Here is a 25,783-nt window from a genome sequence, read left to right as displayed (position 1 = left end):
AATACTGATATGTTTACTTCAGCAAAAGGGTATATTGTTTTTTTACATGACAAAATCATATGTCATATGGACTTTTTAATCTGGAGAAAACACAACTTACTGATTTTTCAAGATAAAATAAACAGTCTTTGATTAAAAAAAGTCTGTAAAATGTTATAGACATATTATTATTGTTATTAATATTGCCAGTGTATGATCGTACATACACACTCTACGATCGGTATAGTCTGATGTATTTTTAATATTATTATTTTAGTTGTTGTAATAAAATAATCCCCATATGTCGGATAAATAAAATATTTCCCATTCCACCGAATTGCATAGTTCTGATTATTCCTACAGGCTTGAATGCAGCAAGCCTTCGCCTTTCGTGTTTGATGACGTAGCCAACCGGCTATCCGGAAATTTCGGTCATTTCCTCTCCGTCTCCTCGTCGTGTTCTCTAAACTAATAATTTACGGTGATGCGGCGAGAGAATAAGGGATCGTATCGTCTTATCTGTCGAACTACAAACAAGTATTATTAATGTTTGTTACTGCCATGGTGGAGAAGAGGCTTCTGTAGGTACGTTTATAAGAGCGAGTGATAGCATACGGGTGCTGTGATGGTTATCAGTTGTTCGTAAACGTATCCGGTTTGTAATTGAACCGTTATTAACAACGATAGCTACATTTGTAGCCAATAAATTATTACAGCATAGAATGTATTTTTCCCTCTGTTATTTGGTTTGGGTTACAGTTATTGTGTTTTATGTAACGGTTTTAGCTTATATAACTGAGAGGTAGGCTAGTTACACTGACCCGTGGAAAAAAAGGCAGAGATTATATTAAAATGGTCCTCTTCTATTTAACGACAGCGTCTAACAAGTGCAGCAGGGGATTTAAAAACATATCACAGATTTGAAGCACAATATGCTTATTGTTCTGGCAGGCAGGCTAGAGTAATTTGTTTGTTTGCAAGTGTTACAAATAAATTCGATATTTTGAGATTGTAGCAAGTAAAATTAAGGCCTTACGAAGACAAACAGTGTATTGGATTAGAGTAAAGTATTTATTGTGTTGTAAAGTTTTTATTTTATTTTTATTTTTACGTGCATTTAGACAACAGGGCATTAGCATTAAGTCCGCTGAGCCTCTCTCCCCCCTCCCCCCTTCTTACTCCCTTCCAGCAGAAAAAAAAATTCAGTTGACAACATCATAATCAGCCTGCAGCCGCCATGAGGTGACGACTGTGACATTTTGTACTTTTGCTGACGTGGACACATGGCAAGGTAATAAACCGATAACAGTTTCTGCTGTCAGAGTATTCCTGAGAAGCCCTTATGCTTGGCACGCTAACAGATGTTTTTCCATGGCTGTGGGAAACACAGGTGTTACTACTTATGTTACTGTGGGCTCAGCACTTAACACAACAGAGCCTTTAGTAATGCTATTACTTAAACTTGTATTTACCTACTGTTTTATGTCAAAATGGCTGCTGTTGTATATAACAGTATCTGCTGTTTCTTCGTCTTCCACAGGATTACTTTGTCCTGCCTGCCAGCCTCCTGGTACTGCAGCATGTCCCTGCTGTCTCTGGGCTGTGCCCCAAGACAGAGGCTTCTGCTCCTGCTGCTGCTGCTCATCACCTCTGCCTTCTTCCTTCTGGAAACCTACCAAAGGCAGCTATGGGGCACCCAGCGACGGTCTGGGACCCAAATTAACAAGTGAGTGGACGGAAATGAAACAAATAAACTCATTTTATTTGAGCCGTACACAGAGGCTGACAGAGTGGCCTCTTGCAAATCTGGAAGCCTTTTGGTAACGTGTTTTCCTCTTATGTGCTACTTTGGGCTCACTTTAATAGATTTTTGTCTTCCTGTGTTAGTTTGTCTTGTTAGAAAATGCAATTTCAGAAATCTAGTCCCAAAACCTTTTCCAGTCAGTGTTGTAGAAGCTAAGCTAAACGAAGCATGGTTCTAAGGAAATAGGAGGGTGAAACAGCATGCCAAAACATGCCATAAATTTAGGTGCATTTCATAATCAGCCACCATTAATCTGAGCAATGAAGTCTAGAAAATTTCTTAAGTGCCGCCATGTCGATCATATTCTCTTTGAGCTCAAATAATGCAGGTCCTCCTCTCTTTCAAGTGTGCTCGAGTGGAAAGCTCATGGTAAACAGATAACCAGCTTTGAGAGCACTGTTGAAAGGACTCAGTGTGTGGGACTGACTGCAGGTGTTCTCCTCAGTAAACAAGGGAAAGATACTAAATAAGGAGATCATTTGGAAAAATGTAAATGCACTCTGCAGTTTCTTTGTATGAATGTGTAGAACATTTGTTTCAAGAAGATTTAAAGGAAGAAGCATGTCTGTGGATATTATTTAAGCTCTTGACACCTTTGTGCTTTCTTTGGTACATAAGTGCAGTTTTCTGAGTATATTCTTCATCTCCTAATGTTTCTGTTTGCTCTCCTTCAGATACCTCTCCCTCACTGAGTCTATGGAGGCTACTGACATCCTCAACCCTTCACTGAATTATGGCATCGTGGTGGACTGTGGCAGCAGTGGCTCCAGGATCTTTGTGTATTACTGGCCGCCCCATAACGGGAACCCCCACACCCTACTGGACATCAGACAAATGAGGGACCGCAGCCGCAACACTGTCGTCAAGAAGATCAAGCCTGGTGAGTAAGCGAAGCTCACTCGGAGTTTGTACAGAGTGTGAAAGCTTGCTGAGAACGTATAGCTCTACATGAGCAAATGTTAGACTGGTTTTATGAATAGATCCTCTGCGACTCCCCAGGCAGTATGGTGTACAGTGGTTAGAACTTCAAAGCCACAACGTTTCTAGTTCAGGTCTACTGATTGGCTGGGGCCTTTCTTTACGTATCAAAGTTTTAAGACATGGATTTTAGGTTAAGTGGAAGTTCCTAGCTGGCCTTGGATGCGCGGTAGATGAAGTGCTTAGAGCATATAGAATTAAACACTGTATGAATGTGTGGTTAAAGTTCTTTGTCTGGATTTGAAAAGTCCTGTCTGTCCATTTTTATCGTCCTTCATCCTCCTACATATTCCTCACATCCTACTGTTTTGTATCCTCCTCTCTCTCTCTCTCTCTCTCTCTCTCTCCCTTTTTTCTTGTAGTGTAGACGTCCTTTCTTATTATCTGCTGTGGTAGAATAACATGTGAGTTATTGACCAGTTTTGTGAGCCACTGATAATTTTATGAATGTTTTTTTTTTTCAGATGGAAATTAGTTTGCAAAAGTTTCACTGTAAAAGGCTTTTTATAAGAACTAAACAGTTTCTGTGTATTAAAATGCTAAATGGCTTTTAATTTGAAACATATACAGGAAATGTTACATTTGTATAAATGGTGTACCCTTAACAGAACAGGAGCAGATCAGAGTACTAAATTTCTCTTTATACTCAGTCAGAAATGGTAAATGGCCTGCATTTGTATAGCGCTTTACTCAGCGCTTGTATAGTGCTTTACTCAGTCCCTAAAGCGCTTTACACTACATTCAGTCATTCACACACACATTCACACATGGCAATGGCAAGCTACATTGTAGCCACAGCTGCCCTGGGGCGCACTGACAGAGGCGAGGCTGCCGGACACAGGCGCCACCGGGCCCTCTGACCACCAAACATGGGGTTAGTATCTTGCCCAAGGATATTTGGCATGCAGCCAGGAGGCAGCCTGGAATCGAAGCAGCCTGGAATCGACCTTCTGATTAGTGGCTGACCTGCTCTGCCACCTGAGCTACAGCCACCCCAGAAAGATTTAGGAAAGGCTAGTTATGCTCAGCAGTCGAGGTAAATCAAAGTCGGCTGGCATAAGATGAATCACAGTGTTCACGTAAATGAATGAGCAATTAGAAGAAACATTGTTTCTAGGTTTGCTTAACTGTAACTGTTTAAGCCTTATGTACAGACCAGAAACAAAGTGGCAAAGACTGATTGTTTATTTGTTTTGTTTTGTTTTTGGTGCCAGACGGTGCCAGTGAGACAGAAGATGATGGCGACAGCGAGATCATTTCTTATTCACTGTTTGCCCTTTGGCTCACGGCCAGAAAAGTGAAAGTCAGAGCATGTGAATCTGGAAAGAACACTGCCGTATAAGTCACTTCTAATTGAAAGATCCCAAAATTAAAATGATAGGACCATTTAATATTCGTACATGTATATTTTCTTTATCTCTTTTTCATTATGTCGTTCTCCTCCTCTTCATCTGTCTCATCCATCACTTTTCTGTCTCCCCTCATTTCCACCTCATCCTCTTCCTCCTCACCTCAGGCCTCATCTCCTGAACTAAAATCAAAGCTCTAACACACAGATCTGTGCATTAATGCTTATCCATGGCTGATATTATCACAATTACTTAATGTCAGCAGATTAGATATGTGACCCTCCCGACTTGTATCCGACTCCTTCCACAAATGTTCACAGCCTCCTCCAGAACAAATAGACACCTGGCATGTTGAGTAAGAATAGGATTATGCACTAAATTGGGAGGGGTAAAAAAATCTACTAGATTTTACACACTGTACCTTTTAATAATTAGTCACATCAGTGGTGAGGAGCTTTCAGTCCCTGCGACTTTGTTTTATCTCTGCCACAGCAGGCAGATTAGATCGAATGCTGCAGTTAAAGGAAACCTGACCCTTTGAATGCCGGGACATCATTGTGTGACAACCATTCTAATCGTTTTCCTTTTAAGGCTTTTATGATTGGTGTGTGGTGTGTAAGGTTATAATGCTGATGTCTTAGCTTTGTCTAGTTCAGTGATCTGCATCAAATACTTCCAGATTTTTCATATCATTCAGCATTTATTCCTACCAAAACACACTGATATATTTTAGATCATGTCATGTAAAGTGTTTGTGTGAAACCTCAACTATAGCTATATATTAGTCATTTATTAGTCATTTTACGACCCAAATTCACCCTGTTCAACTTCATCTTATCTTGACAGCATTAGATTTTCTTTCTGTTCCATTATGGGTGACGTATTAGCTTTCTGCATTAGCTAGCTCTGATTTTATAACTAGCTAAAAATTGTGAATTTTGTATTTTATACCTGATTGTACTGTGTGTGTGTGTATTCTCTCAGGAATCTCCACTCTGGCAACCACACCAACGCAGGCCAGTGACTACCTCCACCCTCTCCTCAGCTTTGCTGCTGCTCATGTCCCAAAGAACAAACACAAAGAGACTCCACTCTACATCCTCTGTACTGCTGGCATGCGGCTGCTGCATGAGAGGTAAACAGAACACCACGCAACAGCATCAGTTTTTAATCTAATGGTATTTTAAGGGAGACCTGGTATGGTTGTTTCCAGCTCCCACTGTGAACCATTTGACTCTACTCTAGTAAAGCTGATATAGTCTCCCTCACCTTTCTTCTGATTGGCTGTCCCTTGTAAATGAAGGGTTTGCAGCTTTCCTCATTTGTTCTGTATTTCTATATTGTGAACAAAACCTCCCGTTTTATGCTGTACTTCTCTGCATGTAGGCAGCAGGCAGACATTATAGAGGATCTTGTCACCGATGTCCCCCTGGAGTTTGATTTCCTCTTTTCCCGTTCACATGTTGAGGTCATCTCTGGGAAACAGGAAGGTGAGCTGACAGGCTTGTTTACCCTGCTGATAGTGGCACTCTTTAAATCTGACACTTCTAACTGCTGCCTGCTTGTTTCTGTGTCTTCTCACTGTGAAACGACATGTTCCTGTGACCTCGTAGGAGTGTATGCATGGATTGGCATTAACTTTGTCTTGGGCCGCTTCGACCATCCTGATGAGGGTGAGTGTGACGGAGGCATGATGTTTACCAAACTCACACTAATGTTTGTTTCACGTGTGTTTTATGCAAAATTGTTATTTTTTTGGGGGGTGGAATTTTTTAAATATTTTAAAAAATCTTTTTTTAGAGGACGCCACAGTCGAAGTGACGACAAGTTCTCAGAACCAGCAGCCAATCAGCAGACGGCGCACAGTGGGCATCATGGATATGGGTGGAGCTTCGCTTCAGATCGCCTATGAGGTGCCCAGCGCCATCACCTTCAACTCACCTCAAGAAGTAAGGAAATACACTAAGTACTGACCTGTCCTGCCTGTGATGTAGCCTGGAAGGCTGCTCCTGTCTGCATTAGCGTAACACCTCTGTGTGGTTTTCAGAAGGAGGCAGGGAAGAGCTTCCTCGCAGAGTTTAATCTGGGCTGTGATGTCGAGCACACGCAACACGTGTACCGAGTGTATGTCACCACGTTCCTGGGCTTTGGAGGAAACATGGCCAGGCAGCGCTACGAGGACCAGCTCTTTAACAGCACCTTCACCAAGAACAGGTGAGTCACATGTGTTTTTTATGCTTGAAGCACCTGCAAATATCTACATTTTGCATTACAGCTGCATAACTGATATGTGTCTCATTTTTCCTTTAGACGGAGCTACACAGTAAAACTGATATTTACAGGCAGTTGTTATTATTCTATAGCCAATGTATTATAACATTCACTTTACTTCTAATTAGTGTGAATGCAGATTAAGCATTCACAGCATTATAATCCAAATCATTGTTATTATTTTTCATTATTATTATCCTGTATTGTGTATGTTTTTCACCAGCTATCACCTTCAACTTAGAAAAACCATTCAACCACCGTTAGATTGCTCTTGTTTTCTACATATCTGCTTGTATTTTTCTCATTTCTAACTTTTATATTTTTTGAAATATTCAACTTTATTCAACAAAATTTATAATGTATTTCAATGGAGAGAAGTGTTTAAACCCTCTTTTAAGTTGCTCCTCTTTTAACTCTAACTGCTTCCACATACGTTCACCTACAGACACCTTTCAGACTTTAAAACGAAGCCAAGACATTAAACTATTGAGCTTGTATTTGTCTTTTCAATATTTTTTATAGTTTTTCTTCAGTTCCAGTTTTCATGCTTTTTTTCACCCGTTTCAGAGTTTATGATGAGTGTCTGTGGGATCGGTTAGAGTGGGGTAGAGTGGGACAAGTCCAAAAATGAATCACATTTTTTTGTCTTTCAACTGCTGCTGTGTTGACAGTTTTCCCTCTAGAGCCATTGTTTTACCCATAGCCATTATTGTCCTCCTTCATCAGTGTTATTATCATTAAGGTTCTCCTATAAATGCCTCCTCCATCCAACTCTTCCATAGAGAACAATGTTAAACAGCTCCCATATTTCATCTGAAAATAAGAATTGCAGGTTGTCTTTACATTGTCACCACGTCCGTATAATAAACTCTACAGATGTGAAAATCAAAGATTTTGGACTGGTTCCGATATAGCTGGTATGTTTTTCACTTTACAGCCATCATCCTAACCTTAAAATGTAGGGCTGTTTGTCTTCTTTCCTGCAATGCAGCTCTCAAAGCTAAGAGATGTAACATTTCTTATCTGTGTGGATCCAAATAGAGCGAGTACCTTTTCCACAGAGTAACAGGATGTCAGTATTTACTGCAGCCCAAAAGCTGTTTGCAGTTATTTTCAGTTGTTGAATTTAAATGTGTGTGAACGACAGAGAATTCTGATTGGCACATTAACTTAATTTACTTTAAAAGTAAGCTGAAGCAAACAAAAATCAACACCTGTCTCCCAGGTGTGTTACCATAAGAGACCAGCATCTAGACGGTGTCTTTTCCTCTCATGCCTTTCGTATTACTCTTACCCAAAGTCAAGCTGGCACTTCCCACAGCTGTTTTCTCTATTTGCTTCTTTCCAGGTTTTGCTGAACCTTGTACAAATACTGTCTGCCTTTAACTTGGTTTAATCTCAGAAACTAGAAAAACAGCGCCATCTACCTGCACACAATCACACATCCTCTCTAAAATCCAATCTGGAGCATGTGATGTGAAACATAGTGTACATACATTCAGGACTGGGAATCGTTTGTGTATAAAATGATATGAATAATTAATTATCTTGATTTGACAATGTTGATTCAGACTTTTAAACATCCTGTAACTGATCAAGTATTTAATGGTTCACTGATTTATCTAATTGTAGACACTTATTTTTCTAAACCTCACATTCTTTCAGTGTAGCTAAGTGAAGGAAGTAGATTTAATTTTTTTTCATGTTATTGTCCAGATATCTAACCACACAGACGGGTCTGAGTAAGGACAAACCGTACCTGGACTCCTGCCTGCCCGTCGGACTGACTGAAACAATAGTCCGGGACAATCGCACGCTGCACCTGAGGGGTCAGGGTGACTGGACCAAGTGTCAGGAGGCAGTGCGACCCTTCCTGGGTCTCCATAATGGCACTATGTCACCAAGAGGTGTCTATCAGGTATGGACCTTTATGATAGCAAGGTTTTGTTTATGGTATTGATCACTGCTCAGTCTTTCCCTGATTCTTTATAAAGTAGAGATGCAAAGAAAAATTGGCACCTAATATTTTTGCAGGCTCCCATCAACTTCAGCAACAGTGAGTTCTATGGTTTCTCTGAGTTTTACTACTGTATGGAGGACGTGCTCAGGATAGGAGGACAGTACAACAGTGAGAAATACTCCAAAGCTTCTATGGTAACAGACACACAACACCAGTCCTTCCATTAGACAAATATATTAGATCAAAGATTTTAACATTCTGTGTTTGTTCAGTGAAAGTTCAGTTTCATGTTTCGGTTTATTTAACAGGACTACTGCTCTACCCAGTGGTCGACACTGAAACAGCGTCTGGAAAACCACCTTTACTCCAAACAGGCAGACGACAGCAGACTGAAGTAAGTTCAGTTTTCTGGCTGTCTTCATGCTATTATAAATTATCCGTGGAAACACCTGCACACAAACGACACACACACAAATAAATGTGGCATCTTTTGAGAATTTTCCAGTTCTGTGTGGGAGTTTTTTCATAGCAAAGAGCAGAACCTGAGATGTGAAGTGTGTAATTATCGCAATCGCCAATTCACTTTTATTAGGCCACATGAGGAGGAACTCTTCAGTTACTCCCCGACTACTTCACTGACCATATGTAGAAAATGGGCAAAGTTACGTCAGCCGTTGGTTTGTGGTTTATTTTTGTGTCAGCAAACCAAATTTCTAGAACTGGACATGTTTGTGGCTAAAATCTTCACATATTTAAGATACACACATATTTATTCAGTCTAGCAAACTGCAGTTAATTGCAGATCATATTGTATGTTGTAAATGAGGATACTTCTTTTCTCCTGCTTTCCACATATAAACGAATCTCTCTGAACTTGATTTTCAGCCCATAAACTCTTGGTAAGTAAGGCTGACCCAATTCTTCTACCAATGCACAACAGTGGATTATTTCAGTAACACCAGGAGCCACAGGCACATCCAAGCATTTCGAGGACAGTAAACAAAATAAACAGAACAAATATTTCCAAATTGCTCACTTCTCAGTTCTTTACGTCATTAACTATAAATTATGCATAAATTCTGTATAAATACACAAACAAACTCAAATTTTACACGTGAGTCTTTATGACGTGACATCCCTAACATGAAAAAAAGAGAAAAAGCAACTCTTACCGTCATGTACCAGCTGAAATGTTCACCCCAGAAACTGATATGGCTTTGCAGTTAAGTGCAAGGGCTAATGATGTCAGCTACATCACTCTTCAGACTGTGTTTTGATTCTTGAAAGAATGATATACTGCTGGTGGCAAAGTTGCAAAAGTTATTCCCTTTTTTGCCTGCAGGTGGTGCACATTTGCATGACTCTATCTGCAGCTGTAAATCTAAATGGCTGCTTTGTTTTTCCTGCCCTCAGATGTCACTTTCATCCTCCTCTGACCCATTATTGTGCTGTTTTTACCCCAGGTATCAGTGCTTCAAGTCAGCCTGGGTGTATGAAGTGTTACACTCTGGTTTCCGTTTCCCCACCAACTACCCGAACCTGAAAACAGCCCAGCTGGTTTATGACAAAGAGGTCCAGTGGACTTTGGGGGCCATCCTGTACAAAACCCGCTTCCTGCCTCTCAGGTAACTGTCAGATATGTCACACTTTAACTCTACACTAACTTACGCTGGTTTTTACTTTCATTGATTTGCTCCTGTTATCCCTGCACTGAGTTACCTTTTAACTTGTAGGTTTGTTTGGGGAAAAACACAAGATGTGTCACAGGAATGTGCTCGCTATGAAAAACACAGCTTACTTCTTTATCTTGTCACGGTCTAAAATCAGCTATAGAGAGATTCAGTTCATTTTTATTCATGTAGCACTAAATCAGAACAACTGTCACCTGACACCTCGAGGGGCTTTAGACTCTAAAGTAAAGACGCTAAAGTAATACAGAAAAAACCCAGCAATCACTTGGAGCAACCACTCGGTGACAGTGGGAAGGAAAAACTCCCTTTTAACAGGAAGAAACCTCCAGTAGAACCAGGCTGAGACAGGAGCAGCTAACTGCTTTGACTGGTGGGGGACAAAAGACACGCTGTGCAAGAGAGCCACAAATTAATAATAACAAGCACAGTGCATCATATAAACAGAGTTTGTTTACCTGAAAAGATTTTTAAAACATCCTCTTTACATCCGTGAAATGAAACAGTTACAGAAAGTTATAACTTGACTCCCACCTCCCTAAACCTGCCCCCCAAAAATAATACACCAGCTAAACAGAATGCTGCTCCTGCTGCTCTGCTCATTAGCAAGGATTTGTTTTGGATTAAACATGTGCTTCCTCTGCCCCGCTTGTTTCTCCAGGGACCTGCAGCAGGAAGCACTGCGGCAGAACCACCCCAGCTGGCTGCGCTCTTCATTCGTCTACAACCACCACCTGTTCTCACTCTGCATCCTGGTGGTGGTGCTGGCCATCCTGCTCTACATCCTGCGCCTGCGGAGGATTCACCAACGGGAGCAGCGGCAGGCCGAGGTCCTGAACCTCCTCTGGGTGGAAGAGGGAGAGGCTCTCCTCCCCTGAGAAATATGTCTGGGACGGGAGGCTCCACACTAATCGCATACAGTCTTATATGTGCCTCACTGTGTGTGAAAAATGTGAGTATGGAGGACAGTTGAGGAAGGGAGAAATTACTCAGTGGAAAAGCGTGTGATTTGGTAGATTATGATGTAAGAGGAGACCAGACAAAAACATCGCAGCATGGAGACAGTTTAATGAGCCCCGAAATCAAACACCTCTGTATATCCTTTGATCGTACAGAGCTCACCTCAGACTGGAGAGACAGACTCTGGGCTCACTTTCTTCTCTTCATGACCACTTTGGATGAAAAGAATCACCCCAGGTTTACAGGATCAAACCACTCCTTTTTTTGGGGGGGGGGGCTACCCATTCCTTCGAATATCTTATTTCTAGGTTACAGGCAGTGTGGATGGCTAACCTGGATGCGGTGTCGTTGTTAATGTTTCCACTGCTGACTGAGGAGAAAACACGAGAGGATAGAGATAATTTTGCAATATGGGCTCACTGGAGAGGAAAAGTCACCTAAAAGGACAGCAGAGGGAGTGGTCATTCGTTATCATCTAATTGTTTTGTTTTTTGTTTTATCATATTGAAAGTCAAAGCGGTTGCGCAAAAATTCAGTTCTTAAAGGGGACCTTAACATTTTTCCCACCTATGTACAGTTACAGTGGTTGGTGGTCGTATGAAATAAAAGTGTCAAGTAATGAGGTCAGTCACTGGGCAATAATCTCTGTGGGTAAAAGCTCAGGCTTCAGACTGATTTAAACACTCAGTTTGACATTGTTTTTTCTACCCTTGGCTCTATATGATGTCAGTGACAGGGGATAGCCCAAATATGGGCATCTCAGGCACATTACACTCACTGTGAGCACAGAAGCCCCCGCTGGCTTAAAGGGAAGGTTGCAAGAGCGAAAGCAGTTCACTTTAGATAGAAGATGAACTGGGGGGCTCCACTGAGGCCCAGTATAAGTTAAATAAGGATTATATTTAGACGTGAATCATACAGAGCTACTCTGGTACAGTCAAAGGATAAAAATGAGCATATTGGGTCCACATAAAACAAACCCAGGCAGCCTGAGCTCTACTCTAAGTTTAATGCGAGCAGAGCTGAGAGTAGGCAGAGGCTGAATGAGTGCCAGATGTTTATATGGACCACCCATCACGAGACAGGTTGTGTACATATATGACTGGATGGTATATGATGCATGTGCTCATAGAGCGACTTCCATTTTAACGCGACTCCTGTTTGCATGCTGTTTACATCTCCAAATATCACACAAACACAACATTATGCCACAACATGCCAAACATTACTCACCTGTGTCAGTGGCTTCTGCAGATGGGAAATACCAGGAAAAATCTGCCACTTTTGCATACAGGTTTTTGTATCCTACATGTCCTGTGCTTTCCCCCCGCCATCATTTCTGTAGCCCAGTGTTACCTTCCCTTTATCTGTGAAATGACATCTGTAACAAACCCTAAGCTGCTTCATACCTGAGAACTTATTTTTGTTTCAGCCTTTGTGCCCAGCTCAATTGCTCACTTCTCCAAAACTGGCATTTCATTATAAGTTAGTGCAAGTTGATTTAAAGCTTGTTGTCACCATTCCTCCATGATCAAAGATCGGCTTTCACCCACAGCTCCGTTCGTCTCGATGGGAAGATTTCCTTCAAAGCAATCCTGCAGACTGATGATGTCAGCTGCATCACTTTGGCCTCAGACCATGGTTTGATACTTGAATTCCACTGCTGTCCTGCCAAGACCCCCGTCCAACCAAATTTTAATCAGAGGGTAGGCAGGGCCAAGAAGCTTTTTAGCTGAAATAAGCAAGGAGGCTTAATCAGAGTCTGGACAGAGGCACTGAAAGCAGAAGAAGAACCTGCAGGCCTGATTTAAGCAGATGCTGTCTGATTTTTGAATGCAATAACTCAGAGAAAGGGGGAGGGACACTTCCTGTGCCTCAGGCTTAGATGGATACTGGGACATGAACGAAAGTACAGAACAGCTCTCAGTCTGTGTTTCGTATATCAAGATGAACTACTTTAAAGCCATTTTTAGGAGTAGAGCCTAATGCAGACAAAGAGGTGTATTCCATTCTGTGTCTACTGTATAGCTGTAAATTGAAATCACTGTTTTGTTTTTTGTTTGTTTTTGAGCGACATGTGCTGACAAACTGATTGAGCTGTGCAGCAAACCATGAAGATAGAAATATGTGTTTGAGCCACACCTGGTGACATTTCCTGAGAACTCATATAAATCATAGATCCTACAGTGGATTGTTTTTAAATATTCAAATGTATGGCTCAGAGTTTCTCACAGCAATTTCTGTCAGTGGGACGGGGCATGATTCATCCAGCTGAACGATGATGACTCCATTGTTTTCAAAGAAAACTGTCCTTTTGTAAGCTGTAAGTGGTGCTAATGTGAATGTTTTGTTGTTTAGACAAGCGGAGCCGTTTGAGAGCTTTGCGTCATTTCAGAACGTTAAATATGTTCTCTTGTTTTCTCCGTTCTGCTGCTCCTCGTATAGATGAGTTCTGACTTGTCTTCATCAAATCGTCAGTGTTCATTTGTAACGTTTCTCCCATGTGTATGCAACAAATACTTTCACTCTTATATTCTTAATCAATGAGACTTGAGTGCCAACAGGTCCATTTTGTTTCATTCCACTTCTTATGTTTAAAAAAACTGCAAACCTCTTTCTGATCCATCCTGATGAGGATTTTTAAGATTTCTGCTGCTTCTGTGATATTTTGACTCCTGACGGAGGACCAGTCATTGACTGTCTTTCCAGAGCTGGGCATTGTGCAATCTTGAACAGTAATTCACTGAAGAGGAGACTTGATTTCAATGTTTTTAATTGTGGTACTTTTAATGTAAATGTGAACCGAATCAATCCCAATAAATGGTTCTTTGTAATTCAAGTGATTTGACTCTTGATAGCACACCTCACACAATGCACAGAACTAACAGCAGACATGAAATGATGTTAGCTGTGTTCAAGCAAAGCAGCAACTGCTGGATATGAAAATCCAACATCCAAGTGCCAAAATAGCCACGGGATCATTTTGGGCAGCCAATGGCTGACTGAAAAAGTGAGTCAGTCCAATCACTTCCCCTAGAGACCCATGTTAAAATCAAAGACTGTATACAAATAATGGCAATAACCACGTTCATTCACTCATTGTTTCTGGACTCTGCATATGAGGGTTCAGTGTAATCATGCTGGAACTGTAGAAAAGTAGTGACACAATCAGACACTCATCTCCACAGGGACACCGATTAGCAACTTTTTCTATGATCACCCACCCCCTTTAAATTGTTTTGGGGTTTGTTTGCTTTTTTTACATTAGCTGGTTTGAGTCACTGAAACAGACTTTTGTGCTTTCTAATGTGGGAACTTTTAGTGGCTGTTTTGTTATTGTTTGACAAATAATAAAACTTTGCTGTGTGATTAAATATACTAGCAGACTGTTTAAGAGGACTAACTTTTCAGTATATGAAATTATATTTAGCAGGATGTCTGTGCAATATCCAGCTAAGCTTAAAGCTGGAGTCAAGGCTTCAAAATGTATAAACAAAAACACACAGTTATATAGTTCATTGTGGTCAAATTATAACATTTTCCCATCAAATCATATCAGGTCATTTCTGGTATTAAATGTAAGTTTTTTAGGATAAAGTTTTTTTTAATCACAATTCATAATAAGTTGCTGTAGATTTTGCATTGTTGTTAGTCTGAGGTAATAAACCAACAGATCACATGTAGATGATATAAATGTAAGCAAATAAATGGTGCCATTTAATGGATCTTTTGCAACTAAAAAATCTGACAAGCTTCAGTGACTGTGCATGTGTGAGGAGATCAGAAGGTTAGCAGGGTTTGAAGATTTCTTTTAGGCATTTTTTCATCTTTAATGCATTAACTTACATAAGTTTTCATCCAGAGCGATGGGAGTGTGAATGGATTTGAGAAAGACTGCTTTTCACTGTGTCTGTTCTGGACAGTGGTATTTGGATACTACAATCACCACAAGTACATGATTTTTATTGTATAAAATGACCAAATGTGATACCAAATGGCATTTATAATCAGAAAGATAGTTCATTTAAAAAATCTGAAAAAATGAAACCAACAAAGTAATGACAAATTCTGCGGGTCTTCAAACAGGCCTTTGTGACAGGCCATCTGAAAAGTTTGTGCTAAAAACTCCTTTATTACGTTAGCAAAGAAAGCCTATCAAGGCTTTCTTTGCTAACGTAATAAAGGATAAAGGATTTGTTTGCATCATCAGATGGGGAAAGAACATCAAGGTCTAATATGTTCAATTTGATAATACAGACAAAACAGGGACCCGATCCTTGGGGAGGACCGATTTTTGACGCAGCGTGTTTTAGGGTTTGAAAGCCACAGAGACACGGTGGCGTTTAGAGAAAGCGCAGGGCAGGGATAGCTCAGTAGGTAGAGTGGTTGCCTACCTTCCCATGATCAGAAAGGCGGGGGTTTGAATCCACTGAACGGCTACCCTGAGGTACCGTTGAGCAAGGTATCGTCCCTACACACTGCTCCCTGGAGCTCCTGCTCAGTGGCTGCCCACTGCTTCACTGAGTGAATAAGTCAAATGCAAAGAGAGTAATTTCCCCACGGGGATCAGTAAAGTATACATTATTATTATTAGATGCATACGGGATCACTGAGGGTTTTCGCTTAGGCAGCAGTTGTCCTTCTCTCCTGGATCGGCTGGAGCTTTCTTTAGGTGCCTTCCCAGCTTTGACAAATGTCCAGCTGGGATAACTACATTTACTCGGGGCCTTCTTGATGTGATGTTCTTCCTGGCCGCTGTGTCTGTGGGGTTGGTGTTCACTCTGTGTTGTAGCGTCCTGATGACACCCAGTTACAATCTAAGAAGGCTAACCTGCCATTTTTCATATCCTCCCTGGTGAATTTGATGTGTTGGTCCACCGAATTAATGCAATCCATGAATTGTGGTACATCCTGACACAAAGGTGTCTGAACCAATGACTTAGTGCTGTTCCAGGGTATGATAACAGGGTTCTCTTTTCCACTTCTTTCATGTCCACATTGGTCACAATGTTGAACCCATGGCACACTCGGGTTAGTGCACCATGGGTTGTCATGGTGCCATGGGTCAGTATTACCTGACCTTTGTATGTGAAATAGGTGGAATTAAGACACAGTTCCAAGAGCAAACACACTTGGCCTGTGGTGAGAGTGGTCCTGTTGCTGAGGTTGGGCTCATCCTGTAATCTCTTATGAACAACCTCCACTGCTTCAGTGACTGGAACACAAGTGATGAGAGATGTAACATCGTACGAGACCATTGTTTCATCTGCCTCCATAGGACATTTCTCACCTTCTCAACAAAATCCAAAGTGTTCTGGATGTGGTGTTCAGAGCTGCCTACCAACGGGTTGAAGATCGAAGCCAGAGACTTTGAGATGTTATAGGTGACCGAGTTGATCATGCAGACAATTGGTGTTAAAGTTACACCCTGTTTATGTGGTGAATGATATCACTGATCTTTGATCAGTGATTGTTGATCAATGATAATGACAATTTGCATACTACTTAACTTATTTTTACTTTATTGACTTATATAGCACTCTTCACAGGATAAAAACCACAAAGTGCTTCACAATAATATAAAACAGATATTAATCATCAAGAAACTGTCCTCACAGCCCATTGTTCGCCTGAGACATTCCCTTTCTCTTCGAAGAGAGAGCAAAGTCACTCAATGATTGACCGAACGTCTCTCCTACTGAAACTGCTACATCCAGATCCCATTTTTGGGATTTCCTTACCTGGATCATTGAGCATGCATCGAGACATCTCTGAAATAGTTGTGGTGAAAGTTGCCTCTATGCTACGGCCAACAGAGGGTCTGGTAAGAAATGGTAACTTTACATTTGGGGGTGGGGGATTTAGGATTATAAAAGGGACATTTTAACACACTGTCAGCTGATATGCTTTGGATCAGTATCATTTTCTGTTACTTAAGTAAATTTTTTTGGTGAATTTTGTTTAGGTTTGCATCCAAATTTTCTGTCTGGAAGTATTCCAGTGGCTTTTTTCCTCCACACAATCTTTCTATGTAGGCTGATTTGGACTCATCCAAAAGCTGTTGGTTCTGGGCATCTTCTTCTGCAAATTGAATGGCTTTTAAAAAAAACGTATAAAAACTGTTCCCAGTGTATCACTCTCCCTTGCTGATTCTATCTCTAACGTTTTGTTTGCAGGCATATACCTCAGTATTTCTGCTCATCTCTGAGGCGTTGGTTTATCTAACAGAAATATGAGCCAGACTACTGTTAGTCTTTCTGTTTCTAACTGTCTGCTTCACGTTATCATGTTTCCTAAACATTTGTGTTCGGTATGATATCATGTAAAAACCCACATTAATAACTGCCACTCTAACCCTGTGAGGCCTGCTGGGGGAGCTGTTGAGTATTTGTGAACCTTTCAGGATCCCTAAAGGGAAACGCAAATCCTGACTGTGGCTGCCACTCAGAGAAATGAAGAGAAACAATAAAGAGCACATTAATCGATAACACTGTCTCTGTCACACTAAGAAGGGGTAAAAACAGCAACTGAAGTGTTTACAAAAGTTAGCACAGATACAGTTTTACATTAAATACAGGAAATATCACCACATGCTTAATTTCTAACCTGATATACTGCAAAAACATAAAAAGAACAAACTCGTGTTTTATTTTAAAAATATACTTTAATACAACAGCTGCATATAAATATTAAAATATACATTATACAGGTGTACAGTACACTCACACAAAACAAAAACAAAAAATATTAGGCTTCTATTTGTACGGCACTTCTTGTATTTTTTTTCTTTTTTTGATTATTATTAAGGATTACGTACTGACTTACATAAAGATGAGTTAATGTGTTAACAGGTCCAAAGTATTACTGTAGTATTGTGATTACTGGATTATTGAGAGACAGACAGGGGTGTGTGGGAGGGGGAGAGAAAGGGAAGAGGAGGAGACAGGGTTGCTGTACAGTATATGACATGGCATTGTGGAATGTTTGCTAGTCTCTTAGTTTTCCTTTCCTCCCATCTTTCAGTGTGTTTTCAGACAGATTAAAGAACCAGCAGGGATGTGATTGTTCACTCTTTATTCTCTCCACAGGATTTTTCTCTAGAATACTAAAGTATTATTTCATTTCTAATGAGACATGTTTTTCTGTTTTTGTTTTTTTAAACTGCTCACATCCACAACTGGCCTTTGGTTTCGACTCATCATCAATCTGGACAGAAACGACTGACTCGGTTTTGGTTAAAGCCACGAGGTGTGTCTCAGCTGCCACCGGCTGTGCCATCAATACATATGCAGCACGTTGTTAACGTATCGGATGCTACAACCATGCAGGTTTTCAAAACCCACTAGTAGTACGAAATGCTCTGTGAGAATGAATATGAATGTCTGCATTTTTGGTCACTGCATACGTTACTGTCCTGCCAAAACATCAGCTGTATTTCCCCTGAAAAGTACAAAAGAATAACTTTTTTAACAGAAATGAAAGTGTCCTTTGGACTTTTCTATTAAACACCAGCTTCTGTGGCTGAAGAACAAAGGCACCACAGACGTGTCTAACTGCCACTTGAGGCTTGCTCAAAGGCAAGCCAATCCCCATAGACTCCCATGTTAAAATGCCCAACTTCTGTTATGAACATGATTACAGCCTGGTACAATATATAGTTTTGGTCTTTACAGCTAATTTCCCACTTTACGGCAACTACAATTCACCCATTTGGATTTCTGGCCATGGCCAGTTTGACTGACAGGTGCAGACACAGGCAGCTCTAGGCAATGACTGTTTCCTAAAGCAGAAGTTGTTTAAGTGTGTCTGTCTGCATAAACGGGGTTCACCAACTCCAAACACACTCCTTTGGTGTCCTCCAAGATCCTGACAGCACATCGGCAGAAGTGGATGATGTACGTGTCTAAGATCCAAAAACTACAGCATGAAAAGCACAGTGACACTTTCTCTTGCTTTTAACATTTGGTTTCCCTTCAGCTCATTGGAAGCCTAACTTTTGTTTTCCACAGCTGGCTGACGAACCAACACCAGCACAAGCAAGAGAAGCTCCCAGTTGTACCAGACTGTACACGTCCTCCACCTGGAAACGGAGCTCAGTGTAGGGAGATGATTCTTTCTCAGACTGCCAGCGGACAGCGATCGCACTGCTTCTGCTGGACATATGAATCCTGCTAAGCCTCAGCTTGAACTGCATGTCCCGGCTTTAAAGGTGGTGCTGGTGCCTTTGAGGATTTTTTAACGGAATTATCTGACAAACAATGTGACTTTCTAACTTGTGTGGACTTTCAACAAGTCTGTGTTTGAGTTTTGATGACTGCAATTTGAATATTTTATCACTTATACCTAATTAACAGTAATCTCTTTGTGGGTACTGTAACCAAACAGTTTCTTGATATAGTTTGCTGGCCTCAGCTGACAGTACAGTGCTTTCACCCTCTAGCCTAAATACAGCTCCAAAAAGAACAACAGAGCTGCTGCCAAAATGTTAATGGCGAGAGTTCAAATTCCACTCTGATAAAGACATATAAAAGATTAGTAAATTAGTTAAGATGACATTGCAACCGCTGCTTTAACACAAGACCAAAGCCTCACACATAACCTCATAAGGTACGATTTAACCTTTAGCAACAGTATTTCCCAAAGCACCAAGCAGTTCCTCTAAAGCCTTGAAGTTGTGGTATCTTGCTGCCTGAATAAAAATGTTCAATAATTTATCATCAGTTTGCAAGCAATCTAGGTTTGGCAGAACATGGTGTGCACAAGTAGGACCTTGTTAATCATACAAAGTCAGAGTCCTTAAACAACCACTGCCAGATGTTCTAAAAACAGATGTTCCGCTCTCTGATTTAAATGCAATGATAACACACGAGGCACCGACTGGCAAAGCCTCGTCTAGCTCCTTCCACTTCAATTTAATTGATGGAGAAAAGTAATATGGACCTGCAGGTTGAAACTGACACTTGGGCCCCATCTGGCTCCTTCCAGATGGAAGTTTCCAGGTCAGCAATAAAGGAAGCGGGGCATCGAGACGCAGGCTACCAGGGCGATTTAAAGATATCAGAGTGTGGCAGAGGGTGGAGGTGACGGTGGAGATTAGAAGGGTTCGGATAAACTACTCAGGGTCCCTGACTAAGTGCCGCTTCCCTGGCCTCCTCTGCCTTTGAAACTGGAGAAGCCAGAGTGTTTCCAACAATGAGAGCAGTGGAGCAGAGCGGGGACGGGCACTTGGAGGTCAGCAGCGTCCCACCGGTGTAGTCTTACTGATGAGTCTATTCAGCCCAGCGGGTCCACAGGGCCTGAATGCCTGGTCCAAAAAGCCACTGCAGCCATGTGTAAGCTTAGGAAGGTCAACCACTTCTAATTGTTCTCACCCTAACACTGCTGCTTCAAGGATTTAAGCTACACTTTACAAGCATGGCACACACAGAGGTTAACACTTCTTCCTCAGGCAGCTATAAAAATGTCAGAGTGTAAAAAAACAAACAAGAAAACAATCGGTTAATCTCGTGATTTTAAACAGTTACTGAAGATAACAGACAATGAAATAAAATCCTGTTCACAGCAGCCAGAAAAAGGGACGGTCTGGTCATCTCGGTTGTGAAATCACTTTATGACCAAAATTACTGTTAATTCTTTTTCTCATGTTTTGGTTGCAGTTCAAATTCCACTGGAAGTCTTTCAAAAGCAGAGCATCTCCACACAGCACAGCTGTGTATGAAATACAGTGCTTTTACTGTTTTATAAGCCCACAGAGGGGTTTTTGTTGTTGTTCTAATAAGTACCTGCCTCAGTTATATTGCATCTTTTCGTATCCATACTTCCGTGCCAGCATTTAATGCACCTCTAACGTTTAAAATGTCAACAGTCAACGATACTGCTTTGAAACGTGAAACTTAGTCTGCTGAGATAAATGGATGAAAAGATTAAAACCTCCCTGTAACGTTTTCAGTGGGAATTTCCACACTGGTAGCAATCATTAACAGCCTCAGACATGTGTCCTCTCTGTATACCACATATGCAGAAGCTCCTTACTTTCAACTGTCACCATTCCCTAAACTGCTGAGCACTCAACGTCTTCCCCTTTTCTCCAGAACTTTCTCAGAAAAAGCCCACGTGCAAATGAGCAACAGGCAAGTTTCACAATTGTTTACTTCTCTCTGCGTCTGGCAGATGGTGACACCCGACGAGGAAGCCAGTCAGATAAGAATCGTCCAGTTTCTGCAGAGTCATTGTCTATATTAGGTCAGATGTGGACAAAATTGTAAGCCGAGACTGTTTGTTCTGGGCTGTTTGTTAAACCCCAGCAGATCCGCGGCTGAGCCTGAGCCGGGCTCGGCCTGTTCTGACCGTAAAAAGTGAACAGTGACCACACGACTGACATCTTTGGGTCAGTTCACTTTTCTCTCTCTCCTCCTTCCAGGTGCACACAAACAGAAACACTACAGAGGAACTGAATCAGGAATGTGAGAAACAGAAACAAGTGGCCTTGCCAAGACCGGCCACTCCCTATTAAAGCTTTACAGTTAAAGGGATATTCCACAATACAACAAGCTACAGCATCAGTTAAGGCCCTTAGATGAGCGCACCGCTTGTGTAAAACCGGCTGTTTTTCTGTTTGGATCAGAGGCAGGAATTCACCGTGTTACAACTGTTTGCAGTTTTTGGCATATAGATGAATGTACACAGCAGATGGTGCGCTGTGTTACGTAACAGCGATCTGAAGGAAGGAAAATATCTGTACAAACTTGTGTAGTCTTTAAACACAAAGACCTCATCCTCCTCTGACGTGACAGATGGGTGTGAGAGCGTTTTAAAGCTCGGCGATCTGCACAGTTGTTTCTCTGCTCTTTCCTCTTGTTTTCTGTTGTTGTTGCACGAGCTGCTGCCAGCGCACGATCCTGTGACTCTGCTGGCAGCATCAGCAGCTTCCCAGCCCCCCGGGAGAAAGTGTGTGTGTGTTTTTGTTTGTTTTTTTGGGGGGGGGGGGTTATGGGTGTAGAAGTGCACACCATTAGCTACACTCAGTGACCTTCCCCGAGATCACGCGTCTCTTCACGGATGATCACATGAAAGCCTGAGCGGGTTTCTGTTTTAACGTTGAGGACGCCTCATTGACATTAGAGCTGAATCGGGTATCTTTTCATTCTCAGACCGTCTTTGGCACCAGGGCCTCGACGCTCTGTTCCCCAGCAAGGAAGGCCATTCCAGCTGAGCGACAGGAATCCTCTGTTTACAGTACAGCTTTATACAACCATGAGCAACATTTCCCAGAACAGAGCGGATGCAGAAAACTAAAAGCAGGAGCGACGCTAAGCTACCCCTCACTCTTCTAAAAAAATGACAACAAGCAAGACATCCACGAGGTGAAGAGTTTAAGTTGAACCGCTCCGTTCCTGAATGAGACAGGAAATGTCTTGTTTTTCCAATTTTTTTTCCATAGAAAGGGGGCAGTGTGTAGAACAGCAGCTTTGGAATGCAGCCCAGATGGGAGCTTGTCAAGGTTAAAAAACAAAAGGGAATTGCTCCGTGAACAGCCGCTCCCCTATGTATATTTCCCAGATATGATGTTCACAGAAACCAGTGCCCACTACTGTTTCCACAAATAGATTTCAACATATACGTGAAAACAATGTAGGTTTCCATGTATAGACTTAATTTAAAAGGAAAACATTCTGCTTCACCTTTTTTTTTTTGGTGACCCCAGATGAGCCTGCATTTTTTTCCTTCTTCTTCTTCTTCTAAGTAAAGTCAAGTGATGCCAAGCTTGGCGCAGCAGTCACGAGTTAAGTTTTACCTTGTAATAGGTTTTAATAACACAGGTCCCTGTGGCTTTAAGCTCCAGGCACTTGAGAAAGGCGTCATTATGCAAACAAACCGCCTATTACAACAGTACGTCCTTGCAGGCCAAAACCCAGTCAGCAGTTACTGCCTCATGCCTCCAAATGTGTTTGCATGACTTTTCTGTCATCATATAGTAGCACCATACTGAAACAAGCCCAAACCAGCAGTTGGTCGCAAAGCGCTTGGTGCCCTCAAGTCTCTCAATCAATATCTGTCTTTAGAAAAAGGTGCCAAGAGTCTTTTTTTTCCTCTCTCTTTTGGAGGATTTGAAGCCCTCTTCAAAGGTGCTTTGTTGCTCTTACCACAGTGCAATTCAAAGGTCTTAATTAATTTTTTTAGCGTCCAACAACATTTACAGAGTGTGGACAGGTTGGTCTCCAGCTTTAGCAGAGACCACAGAAAAATAAAGAAAAACAGAAAATAAAAAGGCAGATTTTTTTCTCTCAAAACTCTCAAGACTGACGCCCACTTTGTGGGCTGTGGCATCATCAAATAACAACAAAATCAAATCAACAAAAACAAATTATTTGCTTTCTAGCTCTACAAGTGTGTGTGTGTGTTTTTTTTTCTCTATTTGTCATTGCAAGTCAGGAAATTGCGCTACATAATCAGGTCAGGGGGTTGAGGAGAGGGCTTGGGGCAGGCATCGAGGACACTTCCCTTTATCGGGGTAAAAAATAAATCCACCACAGATCAGCTAAAGGAGCACCAGGCTGCAGAGCTAGACGGCCAACCAATCGACAAGGCGTTTGGTCAAGTCCCGTCTGCTACACCACGGCCTCTCGGGTCCGTGACGGTAGTGCATTTACGTGAAAAGGATCTACGTCTATCAGGTGATGCCCATCTTTGAATGATGCACGCAGGTAAATAGGACAAGAATTAAAAGTGTATCAGTCACTTCACCCCTCTCTCAGCAGGACAGGATGGTGTGTTAATGGCTGGCAGCATCTGAAGTGGTGAGAGGTGTCAGAGTAGTTCAGCAGTATCACTTATCTTTGGTCAGTTTAAATTAAGGTGCAGTTTGTTTTCTTTTTTTTCTTTTGATCTCTGCTTACATTTTGATGGGGTGACGGGGGTGTCAGAGAGGGATGGGTGACTATTAAAGCTCCGAGGACTTTTCCATCAGTTACCATTGACTGGTCTGGCATTGGGTCTCATTTCAGATGCTGGTGCAATTCAAATGGTATGCAGAGCTTCTATAGGAGCCCAGCCAAACAAAAAACAACAACAAAAAAAACCCCCAAACCAAAACAAACACACCCTCTTCTTTGTTTCCCGTGCCTGGGCTCCTCCCACTTCCTTATTTTTAGAACTTCCTCTTATCCTCAAATGCCCCCTCGCCCTCGGCTCACTAACGGCCCCCTGACAACAACTACGACCATCTACAAAACAGTGCAATGTCTATTCATAGGCACAATGGGGTACAAATACAGCACAGAGAGGGAGAGAGGAACACTATACACGCTCATACAGTATGTTACACGCACACACTTATGCACGCACACAGAGAACACAGAATACAGAGACATCAGCAGCAGCAGCAGCAGCAGCTCTGGCCTGTTGGTGGTTGTGGTGCAGCCTGCAGAGACAGAGCGGTGAAGACGGCTGCTGTTTGGAGGACCAACAGGAGAGGACCAGGAGCAAGGTAGCAATTTACTATCGCTTTGTTTAGGCTACTCCTTCCTCTTCTTCCTCACCTCCTCTTGGTTCCCAGCCTCTCCACTTTGCCGTCTCTTTGCTTAAATGTGTACGACGTGAGAGCAGAAGAGGTGTAGAGGATCTTGGTCTCGACAAGTTGGTGGTGCTGGGAGGGCGGGGTTGGAAGAAGAGGGTACGGAGAGAAAAGGGACTGCTGTTTTGGGGTTTTACCCCGATGCCTCATCCCCGTCCTGTGGGGGCTCTTTGCGTTGGTTCTGACCACCTGCGCTGGCTGCCAAAATCCTCTGCACAAAGTCTTTGGTCCGCCCAGCAACTAAGGGACCTGAGGTAGCCATGGAGATAAATTAGGAGGTGCAATGGAAAGAAAAGGACAAGTCGCAAGCAAAATCAAACCTGTTTTTATAGCACGAAATATCCAAACTGCTTATTACATATCTGTAATGTTAGTCTGTTTCTCACCACTCGACTCTCTGAGGATGTCTTCGAGCCGTTGGGTCATCCCTCGTTCGTCCGTGTCCTCCTCCTCGCTGCTCTCCACTCGCCGTCTGATCACTTCCTTAATCCGTAGCAGAGCTCCCAACAGGTTTTCTGTGCAGCAAAAAGAGGAAAAAACAGCAGCGTGAGTCAGGAAAGCATTTCCAGGGGTGGAATTCTGTTTCTGAAAGTCGAGGGAGAATAACTGATATCATTCAGGGCTGTGGAGTTTTTCCACAGAATCCAAAGGCGTGCATTTTTAGTCGCCTACATGAGACAAATTACAGTGTTTAGTGCAGGGCTGTCAAACATACAGCTCACTGACCTTCTGTTTGCAAGGGATGGCTAATCGGGAGTAAATTGGCTCAAAGAGAGAGCAGCTGAAACAGCTTGTTTTAGAGATAGGGTGAATTGAAGGGGCTACAGAAAGGCTGTGAGATAAATAAGAACTATTTTGAACTGCCAATCATGCAAAGCTGCTCTCGCAGAACTCCCCTCAGCGGTACGAAGCAGATGTTTATTTTCAGAAAGCAGGAGAGAAAGCAGAGAGAAAAAGAAAGGGAAAGTAAACATCAAGCTGAAACTAAAGGAGTGAAAGTGGTGCCCGAAAGGTCAGATGAGTGAGTTTGTGACTCAACCCTCAATCTTCAACTCCTAACTGTCCAAGTGGAGCTGCTCAGTGGCCAACAGATACTGACTAGTAATATGAAGCATCTGGAGTCAAGAAACACGCTTTTTGTTAAAGGAATCCTTCTTGGGGCTGTGAGATAATAGCAGATGGGTTGCTACAACATGTGGCACAGCTGGTTGGGCCCACGGG

The 25,783-nt window shown here is 42.0% G+C and overlaps 2 protein-coding genes across 8 annotated transcripts in view; one reads left to right on the top strand and one right to left on the bottom strand.

Annotated features, from left to right (window-relative positions):
* The first annotated feature begins 366 nt into the window (after positions 1-366).
* On the top strand, positions 367-13,823 carry LOC146386129 (ectonucleoside triphosphate diphosphohydrolase 7-like). 2 transcript variants are annotated; one of them, XM_084932173.1, is made up of 14 exons: positions 367-564; positions 1,172-1,270; positions 1,520-1,705; positions 2,458-2,663; positions 5,095-5,245; positions 5,497-5,600; positions 5,724-5,783; positions 5,911-6,059; positions 6,158-6,324; positions 8,098-8,299; positions 8,416-8,535; positions 8,650-8,735; positions 9,805-9,966; positions 10,691-13,823. In XM_084932173.1, the coding sequence occupies exons 2-14, from the start codon at positions 1,263-1,265 to the stop codon at positions 10,905-10,907; spliced, it is 1,818 nt and encodes a 605-aa protein (XP_084788299.1). In that variant the 5' UTR covers positions 367-564; positions 1,172-1,262; the 3' UTR covers positions 10,908-13,823. The 2 variants fall into 2 exon arrangements, with proteins under 2 accessions (XP_084788299.1, XP_084788298.1); XM_084932172.1 differs by having other exon boundaries at positions 1,169-1,270.
* An 8,122-nt stretch (positions 13,824-21,945) lies between these two features.
* LOC146386128 (uncharacterized) overlaps positions 21,946-25,783 on the bottom strand; it is a 36,773-nt gene continuing 32,935 nt past the window's right edge. For all 6 annotated transcript variants that reach the window (XM_084932166.1, XM_084932168.1, XM_084932165.1 and 3 more), the window contains 2 exons: positions 24,949-25,077; positions 21,946-24,811 (listed from right to left, as the gene is read on the bottom strand). In XM_084932166.1, the coding sequence (XP_084788292.1) occupies positions 24,696-24,811; positions 24,949-25,077 (245 nt within the window). In that variant the 3' untranslated portion in view covers positions 21,946-24,695. The remainder of the gene's footprint in view (positions 24,812-24,948; positions 25,078-25,783) is intronic.

The sequence above is a fragment of the Perissodus microlepis genome, chromosome 6, assembly GCF_051167445.1.
Source record: "Perissodus microlepis isolate ML-2025 ecotype Zambia chromosome 6, ASM5116744v1, whole genome shotgun sequence".
Lineage (NCBI taxonomy): Eukaryota > Metazoa > Chordata > Actinopteri > Cichliformes > Cichlidae > Perissodus > Perissodus microlepis.
Note: the sequence above shows the minus strand (reverse complement) of the source record. Positions and strands in the feature narration are given on the sequence as shown.